Raw genomic sequence first — 10,079 nt, 5'->3', positions numbered from 1 at the left:
AACAGCAGGGCCCTACTCGGGAGCGCGGAGACGGCTGCCAAGAGGAACGGGAAGAAGCCGGAGAAGCGCCGCCGCCATGCTGAGCGTGTTCCGCTCCATCCCCACGCAGATGGTAGGGCCCGCTCGGGCCTCGGCACCGGGGCACTGCGCGACATGGCCGGGCGCGGGGTTCAGTGTCCCCTGCACGCACGGTGACACGGCCGGCGCGGGGTTCAGTGTCCCCTGCACGCACGGTGACACAGCCGGCGCGGGGTTCAGTGTCCCCTGCGCGATCTTGGCACCCGTGTACGAGGCACGGCTAGGGGGATGCAGGATGAATCCCTGTAATTCCGGGTTTTGACCTGCGAGTTGGGACTGTCACGCTGTAAAAGGAAGCTGTCTGTGTAAGGGAAACCCCTCTGTGCTTTCCTGCCTCTGCTATGGACAGAAGGCAGCGTGTGCTCCCAGAGTGTTCTAACATCATGCAAACATAGATTAGTTGGGTGCGGAAGGAACCACTGGAGATCATCCAGTCCAACCCTCCAAGGCATGGTCAGCTGGAGGAATGAATCCAGGTGGATTTGGAATGTCTCCACGACCTCTCTAGGCAGCCTGCCCCAGTGCTCTGCCATCCTCAACATAAAGTTCTTCCTTCTGTTGAGGTAGAACTTGGTGTGTTTTAGTTTATGGCATTGCTCCTCATCCTGGCACTGGGCACCACTGAAGAGAGTGTGGCACCATCCTGTTAGCACCCACCCTGGAGACATTGATCTGTCAGCCTTCTCCAGAACTCAGGTGCCACACACACCGTGCCCTCTTGGGCACAGCCTCTTCTGTGCTGATACAGCTTTACTTAGTGATGTTAAGGTGACTACAATGATATTTTGAACTTGCATTACTTACCCTGATCAGACAGTGCTTGCTTCTGTTTCTAGGTGATGTGGTCAAGCCTGCAGAGGAGGTGTTTTCAGCCACTGTAAGAAAAATAATTCCAATCTGGTTTGAAAGTTGAACAAAAACGCTGAGAACCCATGGTCAGGTAGACTGTAGGATCTAACCTGAAAGAGTTAAGTGGGCAGGTCTGTGTTTTGAATAACTGACTAAAAAGTGTCTCTTTCCACAGGACTACAAGGGCCAAAAATTAGCAGAACAGATTTTTCAAGGAATCATTCTTGTCTCTGCAGTAAGTATAGTAGACCTGTGGGTGAGAACATAAAGGACTACTTTCTTTTCTGATCTTATAAGTATTTTTTTATTGTTTGGGGTCACTAAAAGCTTTAAACAAAGTCAAAAGGGCTGTTATGGATTAAAACTTTCCTTCTTCCCATCTTTTACTTTCATTGTTGGCCTGCACTTTTGAAAAGGTTTGAAAGATGTGCTTTTGAAAAACCTGTATTTTCCTACCTAGATCCACCCCTGCATCTTAATCATGTCATGGGAAATGTTTTCCTTCATTTAAAGTGTGAATTTTTTTAATGTTTGTTTTTCCAGGTAATTGGTTTCATCTATGGATACATCACTGAACAGTTTGGATGGACTGTCTACATAGTTATGGCTGGATTTGCTTTATCATGTTTGGTAAGAATGTTTTTTCCCCAAACCAAAAAATACATGCACTGTTTAATCTGGAATAATTGCTAAATTGAGGGGCTGTCAGCACAGACTAATGTTTGCTCTGCAATTCAGATTTATTAATACATATTTGTGCTTCCTTTGATCTGCATAAAGTGCTTTGCAGCCCATTAAGTGCTTTGTTTTAAATGCTGGCAGAATTTTTGCAATTTAATACCACTTTTGAGTTAATTTTTCATTTAAATTAAAAGTTAGAGTAAGTCCAGCTGACAGCATTAGTAACAGAAAGGACAGGGAGGCTTTCTGTGCAGTAGCAGCTTGTCGTGACAATTCTGCAGCTGTCCCCTGCTGCCTGAGGAGACAATATGGAGTTCCAGGAGTAATTACTTATCTATACATGACAGGTGTCCCATTCCTATTGGCGCATTCCCAATAGTAAAATAGTAAATAACAGTAAAACCAATCTGGTTTTACTTGTGGTTCTTACACCTCTCAAGAGTTCAGATACAGCACAATTTGACCAATCACTACTCAAGACACACAGGCATTCCACTGTTTTGAAAAGCCCCTGTAATTCTCTGGCATCATCATCATCCATCTGCTCCTTACTTACTTAAACATGCGAGTTACTTACCTGTGATGCCACAAAAGGGGAGGGTCTCAGTGCATGTGGGAGGTGCTGGAAATGCTGGTGTCACCTCAGGAGTCCTTTTTTCTTCAGGGTGGATGCTGTCCTCCTAATTGCAAGAACCTAGGGTGCTTTCGTCACAAACTTAAGCATGACTTTGCAATATAAACTGTAATATGAAATTGTAAGAGTTTTTAAAGGACTAATAGATAATGAGTTGGGGATGAAGATTTTCTCAAGGAGCTGTACAGAACAGCCCCTCAGCACTCAGTGTCCCTGTTGTGACTGCCTCCTCTGCCCTCAGCTGACGCTCCCCCCGTGGCCCATGTACCGCCGCAATCCCCTCAAGTGGCTGCCGGTCCAGGAGTCGGGCACGGAAGAGAAGAAGGCAGCAGACAGGAAGCCAAAGAGACATTCTAAAAGCTAAAAATGATGGTTTCCAGGCTGTTACTTTGTTAAGTTTTGTCAAATTAATTTCCATTGAGAAATACTTCTTGGCTTAGTGTTTGGGTTTTTTCTTAGTACTTTGTATCCATCCATGAGTACAACCAAGCTCTGCGGGGAGCATGAAGGCTGGAAATTGGGTCTGGAGGTTCACGGGAGTCACTGGGAACACAGGGATGGGGGGATTAACTTCAGAAGGCTACTGGAGGTCACATCTTGAGTATTTCACTGAAAAGGAACACAGTGAATAAAATGAATTCTAGTTAAGCTGTTGCCATAGCCTAAGAGATTAATAAACAGCTGAACTTCTACTGGAATGTTTCTAACTGTGTGTAAAGCAAATTGCCAGTAGTGCCAGGTTGTAACAAATACTATGAAATGGTACATACCCCACAGTTCTGACAATAACTGTTCTTGGATAGGAGAGTGCAGAGGGCCAGTTTTTATTTAAAATAAATTTCCCTGGGAAGAACAAGTAAGAATTGCTCTTGAAACATTGTAACTTGAGCATGCAGTGTGTGAGAGGCAGCAGGATCCATAGGTATGGCGTTTTACTTTACAACTGTCACGTCAGTAAGCTCCCTCACAGCTATTTCAGCTACAGGCAGGAAAAGAGACAGGTTTATTTATTTTACAAATTCAATTCCATTTGACTTCTTTATTATTTAAAAAACGTTTGCTTTTCCTGTAGGTATGGTACACAACAATGCCTGGGGGCTGTAGTGAGACACTCTGGATTCAAATAAAGAGAAATAAGTGTTTTATCTTTTCCCTAAGAGATTCTGGTCTTGGGCACTTTTATTCCTGAAAGGAATTAGTATTTGTAAGGCAAAGGGATTTCTCCAACTGGAACCATGGTAACCATGCTCCATTCCTTTCAAACATTTTCAGACTTACTTTATCCAGATACCAAATGCTTTCCCCCACCTTGGTGACTGCCTCAGCAACAAAACACAAGAGCAAAGTCTCTCCTTGCAAACAGTACAGCCGCCCCCTTCAGCACTTGGACTTGGCAATTTACACAACCTGAGGACCTTGAGTTCCACAAAAATTAGTAATTGTCTCTTCATGCTAAATTTTCACAACTATCTGATGTAATAGATTATAGTTTATCACATCAGAGCCTTGGCAGAGATTTTGTTACTGTATTTAGTATGAGACCATACCAAAAACCTTTTGCTATACAAATTCAAACCAGAACATAATCTTTTTTGACACTCCTTAGTATACAAAACTTGGTATCGACCCCTATGGAAAGCAACTTTTTAAGAGAATAAAAACTAAACTAAACTAAAGAGCAACTCAGAAGTTTCTCTTCTGAGAAAGTGATAGCCTGGTTCACATTTTAACATGAAAAATATTACTATGAACTCTTAACATTTCCTGCAAGTTCACCTCCTTATTCCAGTAAAGGAGATCAGTGGATGAACATGCTTTGTAAGCTGGTCCAGTCTATCAAAGGAGCTAGAAAACAGTTCTTTTGTCCAAGGAAAAGATTCTGGTCAGAGCTTCACATTTTCTTCAAGGAATTTGAGGTGCCGAGCCTTCGCACTGTAACTGACGTACTTGTCTCCCATGTGCTCCCGCAACTGCAGCTGCTCAGAACACACACAGAACAAAACCCACAACATTTACTGGCATTGAAAAAAGCAGATGCTACCAAAATATTAACAGAAAAATACCAAAGCTCAAGGAAGCATGTGAAGCTTGGCAATGTGGATGAGAGAAAAGAAAAATGAACACTGTTGTTGTCTAAAAGCAAGAGACTTTCAAATCCCACCCAAAAATTTAAAATTTAAGATCTTCACAGGTTACAAATCAAATACTGCCTGGGTAAGTGTAACTAAGTTTTGATCAGGAGCTGGAGGTATTCCTTTTTCACCTCTATTTGGGGATTGATGTTAAATTATTTCTTATTTTGGACATAAGGGGCATAAGGCAAGTAATGTGAAGGTAAACAAAAGAAATTGCATTTGAATATAGTCTACATCTAGAATCAAACTTAAGCATAAAAATTACAATATACTTCGGTCCTTGCCTGCCCATGACTACATAAAGACCTTCTGGAGTCATGGTTTACCCTAGCTCAATAGGATAAAGAGCCTGCTCATTTATCTAGGTTTACAAAGAAATGAAACTTTTAGTATGGAAGGCATTCACCTCTCTTTTCGCTTCATCATCTTCTTCCATGATTCTGTACACCTTCTCAAGAAGTTTCACTCCCAATCCTTGCACCACATCAGATCTCAAGATTTCAACCATTCTCCTGATCTTGCAAGGGACCAATGACATATCTATTAAAAATAAAATACAATTTAAAAAAATCAGTGCAGTAGTAATTACTTTCAGTAGAGACAATTTTCATATTCTGCAGAAGAATATGGGACGACTCTAAGTATTACCACAGAATCCCAGAGCAACAGACCTGAAGGAATCTCTTCCATTTTTAAATCCTCTGATTCATCAGGTGATTTTCCATGCAAAATCAAAGTATCTCGATACTTTCTATGAAGTTTAAACTCTGGGGCTGGGGTCGAGGTTACACAGCACTCAGAGTTCTCCTTGGAGTCCATTTTCAGTGTCCATGTCATCAGCTGCACCAAGTCATTCATTTCATTCATACTTTTCCTAGGAGAGAAGGAAGAAATAATTCAGTCACCATCATAATGCAACTTCCACCCTGCATTTCAAGAGCTTTCAATGAGTTTATTCAGGTCCTAATAAGTATTCCATCTTAAATTCCTAGTTGTGATGCAGTTTTATCAATAGCAAAATCAGTACTATTTCATTTAACAAAGGCTCAGAACACAGGAAAAACCCCACAATCCTACTGGCTACTGCTGACTCTGGTAATGCAACAAATTGCATCTTTTGAAAGCTGCTTACACTGACAAAAATCAGAGATAAATTCAGCCTCATTTACAGTGGAAAGGATGCACATTGGCACCTTTTAACTTGTGCTTTTAATGCATCTTGGCAGTAGATGTCCTTTGGTGCTGGAAGATTGTTTTCCTGGGAAGCTGCAGTTCACAAAACCATCCTACACAATCCCATGGCCCAGAAAGTTCAGCATGGAAAGTGTACAGTCACAGAGAGACAATAATTCAGTGGGGCTGTTTTCCTCTATGCATCACATACTCCTTCAATCACTCACTATGCACAGATAAAGTGTGAAAGCCTTTTTTTCCACTCCAAGTCAAGGTCCAGTATAGCAGTGAAAATTCTTGCACAGTATTAAACAAAATCCTTACTTCTCCTTGGAATCACCATCAGACTTGTCTGTAGAGCTTGTGGAAGAGCTTAGCTCATCATCAGACAGGCAATGGGCTTCTCTCTTTCTCTAAGGGAAGAGGGAATAAATAACAAGAATTCTAATAGTTAAAAGTAATTCAACAATATGGCATCTATTACTGTTCCAACATGGAAGAAATACTTTTGACAAAGTTTACCTGAGAAATACTGGGATCTGATGAGGACTGGGGGACTTTAACACAATTTTCCACATGTGACTTTGCTTCAACTGCTGCACCATTTAATGACTGTCTCGCTGGAACCACTGGAAGGATGACATTTTGACAATATTTACAACTAAGCTGTGTGTATTCTGAAGTAGTTCCATGCTCATGCCAGAAAAAAATCTATCACCTAGCAGAAGGCAGGCAGGGAGGTAGGTATTTTGCTAATAGAAAACATTGAAGGTTCTGTTTGAAAGTGAATATGCTACATTTTATCTACATTTCAAAGACAAGTTGTCAACACTGAACACATTTGAACATAACTAAAAAGCAGAAAAATACAGACACGTTAAGAGAACTTTTTATTTAACACAGAACTAGCCCCATAGTATACCGTTCTGAAGATGGCAGAACAAGAAGTGAAGAACAGACAAGAAGCTATAATTTCTTCAGGAAAAAGTTTTTAGGCTACTTATACATAAACTGTTAACATATAAACATAAAAATTACCAGAGGGAAGCATCTCCCGGGACTGTTTCAGCCTCCTTCGTTCTCTTGCTGACAAGGGCCGCTCCTTCAAAGGAAGTTAATTTCATCTTAATTTGCAATCACTATCACAGCTTTTGTTTTCTAATCATCTATTAAGCAAAAAATCCTTTTCAAGGGTTCAAGGAGAGGGAACTATTATTTTAATGCTTAATTATTTATTACAAAACTGTCTTCAATGAGACCAATCTGAGCTCTGGAAAAGAGGCTTCTGACCTCCAAGGCTCAGCAAGGCTCATCCCACACTGAGCAGGGCTTCCATTAAGCAGGAAGGTACCAAACATTTCTTTACTCATTGTGCGCACACACATGGAACAAACGGCTCAGAAGGAATGAGACAAAAACCAGCAGACACAGTTTTTATCACTAACCTTTGGAATGGCTGCTTGGCTGGGTTTGGCACTATCTGCAGGCTCAGGGTGCTCTGCACCCCTCTGGGCTGTCTTTGGGGTCACATCAGAAGGAACAGGTAGAGGCCGAGGAGAAACTGCTCTGAACTTGACAGAGAAGCAAGCAAGAATTAATATATTTTTATTAAAAGTTTAAGTACTCTGCAATCTAGAAGACATTCTTGCATGGTAAAGCTGGATGCCAGAGATTTTTAATCCTACTGTAACCTCTTCACATCTCCCAGCTTGATCCTTTCCTCTCCCCATCTCTGCTTGCATCGGTTTCCCTTCTTTCCATCCCTACATTTTATCCCCCTCCTCCCAGACCATTTTTCAACCAATGCCTTTGCAACAACTGTCCCCACCCCCAAACAGCAAAACCCAAAGAGAAAACAAGGTTATCAATGACCAATCACACTCTTCTGTAGCCTTGTGCCTTTCCCCAAAGAAACCTCCCTGCTCAGTGTGGAGGAACTGACAGCTTTATCCTGTGTGCAGGCCAGGATTTCTTCCTTCAGTTTGCACTCAGAAGCTCAGGGCAGCCACTACACATCTGTTCTAAAGCACTACTAAGCCAGTACCCACCACAAGTAGCCTTATCCACAAAGGTACTGACTTGTAGTGACAAACAGTGAGAAGTCCTGATGGAATTTCCTAGGAAACACTGCAACCCAGTAAAGGCACAGCCCATCTGGCACACCCACCTCATCCCTGAAAGGTACTGGGGATTTTCAAAGATCTACTCAGGCTGCTTCTAACAGTCACCTTCAGTGATCTGCATTTGTCACCACTGAAGTCATACAGACACACATGAAACAAGAACAGCATTAAAACACCCACCCTTTTTTAGAAAATAGGTCCCACGTTTAAAGAGGAAAAACACAGGAGTCTTAAAGGAGAGAGGAGAAGTATTTTTCAAGTATCTGCACCTTCTCTGAGCAGCCTTCAGCAAGCTCTCCCTTCTGCTGCTGCTGCCGTGGGAGAGAGGGTTCACTGACACTGCTGTGAGGCTGCTTGTGGAAGGTCATTTTTCTCTGAGCATCTCCTGAAGCTCCATGACTGACATCATCCTAATAAGTAAAAGCATTTAAAAAAAATGCAGACCTGTCACTTTCAGATTTACACAAACACGCTTAAAAAAAATCAAAACAGGCCCCTTTACTATTTGGACTGCAACCACCTTAACATGGCACAGGTACAACCACAATAAATTCTTATTTGAGAGATAAAATACCTGCTGTACCAGCATCTTAAGCTACTAAACCTTCAAAGAAGGTCACTTACTTGAATTACAACAGGAACAAAGGGTGCTAGCAGCTTTTCAGTAGAATCCAAGCTCTACAACAAATAATGATTCCTCATTAAAAATCTCATGGTAGAACAAAATTAAAGTGAAAAGACAATCACAACCAACTAGCACCCTGATCCAAATCAAAATTATTCAGGCCTATTTACAACATAGAACAAAAGCTACAAAACTTTTCTTACACTCTCTGTTCATAACTGGGAATGTAAATTTTTTCCCTGTAAAAACAGAATTCCAATCATCCAGATAGACACAATCCCAAAACTACTTTACTATATTGCCTTTGCAAATCTGACCCCAAGGCTCCTAACCACTTAAGAATCTCAATAATTGCATCAGCAACATCCTACTTTGACAGAAAAACATGTGCAGCAGCTCTCTAAATTGTAAGAGCTGGCCACTGGTTAAATCTGCTTCAAATAAGCATAAATGCATTACCAGGTCAGTTTGCTTTTGGTCTTTTGATACAGGCTGCAGGAGTTTCAAAGTGTCATCCTCATCTTCTACAGAATCAACAGAAGATGGCTTTGATTCAACACTTTCAGCTTTAAAAGCCTGTCTTGCTCTTTGCTGTTGTCCATCCTCCCTAATTGGTAGGTTATTAGATGTTATTTTAGAATGGCCTGGAACATGTAAATGCTTTGCTTTATTATTCTCTGGAATACTCTCACTGCCACACTTGTCACTTCCATGCTTCATCCTTTCAGACAGGAGGACATCAATGTTCACTCCACTGACTGTAGCTATGGAGTCTCCCAAGCTGTTCAGATCATTTTTGCTTGGTTTTCTTTCCAACTCAACAGCTTGTTTCTCTGAGGGATAAAATTTGCTGGCTTTACATTTGCTGATGCCATCTTCTTCATCCTAGGATTAAAAGAAAAATAAAAAAGTAATCTTTTGCATTTTACACACATATGAAAGAATTGTCTAAGCACTAAGGGAAATCAAGAACATACCAGAGCACATGAACTGAAAAGAAATTATGATCAATAACAGATGAGGAGCCTCAAAAAAGTCAAAATCCACATCTGTATCTCTTTTTAGAGAGATACAGATTTGCAAATTACCTATTTCAGGTACTGGTTTGTACACATGGAATACACCTACTTTTCACCAGGACCATGAAAGCAAAGTTGTACTCACTAGGCTCTTCCCTAAGGGAGGAACAAGCACCAAGAGTTTTTAGGATGTGCTCCACCACATATATTCAGTATTTCAACACTGAAAGCTCAAAACCAGAACAGAAGACTTTTTACAGAAAACAAAAATCATGCACAAGATTAACCATTACAAAAGGTTTGTTGTAACCACTGGAAAGAATTTCAACAATAAAGAATTTTGGTTGTGAGTATAATTAGTTTTTAAATATGTTTTTGATTGGGAAAAACTATTACCACTTGTCATGAAATATTTGAAAAATTATTTGACCCCAAATACTCCAAGAGTAACTTGCATAAAACCAGGTGTTGTTTAGTTAACATCTTACAGATCTTGCAATTAGCTTCACTGATCCACAGGTGTTTAATTACTTCCACTCTTATCTAAAAACATTTTCTTCCCTAATAAGAATTTTACACATTGCTGGGATTCAGATCTAATGCTCTCAGGGATGCTCAAGGCACTTGTTATAAAACTGAGGGTTTTATTTAGAAAATGCAAGAGGGATTTGGGTTTTTTTGGCTTTTTTTTAAGGTAAAAACCCCCATATCTTACAACTTTGTATTTTCTGGCTTGCTCAGAGGAGTGGTTTTGGTGTGGAA

General features: G+C 40.8%; 2 protein-coding genes across 2 annotated transcripts in view; one reads left to right on the top strand and one right to left on the bottom strand.

The window, feature by feature from the left end:
* The first annotated feature begins 6 nt into the window (after positions 1-6).
* On the top strand, positions 7-2,934 carry SPCS1 (signal peptidase complex subunit 1). The gene is made up of 4 exons (XM_005422423.2): positions 7-112; positions 1,103-1,162; positions 1,471-1,557; positions 2,484-2,934. Exons 1-4 carry the CDS (start codon positions 77-79, stop codon positions 2,604-2,606), a joined length of 306 nt encoding a protein of 101 aa, XP_005422480.1. The 5' UTR covers positions 7-76; the 3' UTR covers positions 2,607-2,934.
* Positions 2,935-3,050: 116 nt separating this feature from the next.
* Positions 3,051-10,079, bottom strand: part of NEK4 (NIMA related kinase 4) — a 10,943-nt gene continuing 3,914 nt past the window's right edge. Inside the window, 11 exon segments of the mRNA XM_031058152.1 lie at positions 3,051-4,218; positions 4,784-4,917; positions 5,049-5,251; positions 5,875-5,963; positions 6,073-6,179; positions 6,589-6,652; positions 6,996-7,121; positions 7,943-8,083; positions 8,298-8,351; positions 8,758-9,183; positions 10,033-10,079. The exon segment at positions 10,033-10,079 is cut by the window's right edge and continues 10 nt beyond it. Coding sequence (XP_030914012.1) covers positions 4,126-4,218; positions 4,784-4,917; positions 5,049-5,251; positions 5,875-5,963; positions 6,073-6,179; positions 6,589-6,652; positions 6,996-7,121; positions 7,943-8,083; positions 8,298-8,351; positions 8,758-9,183; positions 10,033-10,079 — 1,484 coding nt within the window. The 3' untranslated portion in view covers positions 3,051-4,125.

The sequence above is a fragment of the Geospiza fortis genome, unplaced genomic scaffold, assembly GCF_000277835.1.
Source record: "Geospiza fortis unplaced genomic scaffold, GeoFor_1.0 scaffold78, whole genome shotgun sequence".
Taxonomy (NCBI): Eukaryota; Metazoa; Chordata; class Aves; order Passeriformes; family Thraupidae; genus Geospiza; species Geospiza fortis.
Note: the sequence above shows the minus strand (reverse complement) of the source record. Positions and strands in the feature narration are given on the sequence as shown.

Coding starts and splice junctions, on each gene's coding strand:
- SPCS1 (XM_005422423.2), top strand. CDS start 77: ATGCTGAGCGTGTTCCGCTCCATCCCCACGCAGATG. Junction 1,163..1,470: donor GAATCATTCTTGTCTCTGCA/GTAAGTATAGTA, acceptor TTGTTTTTCCAG/GTAATTGGTTTCATCTATGG. Junction 1,558..2,483: donor GATTTGCTTTATCATGTTTG/GTAAGAATGTTT, acceptor CTCTGCCCTCAG/CTGACGCTCCCCCCGTGGCC.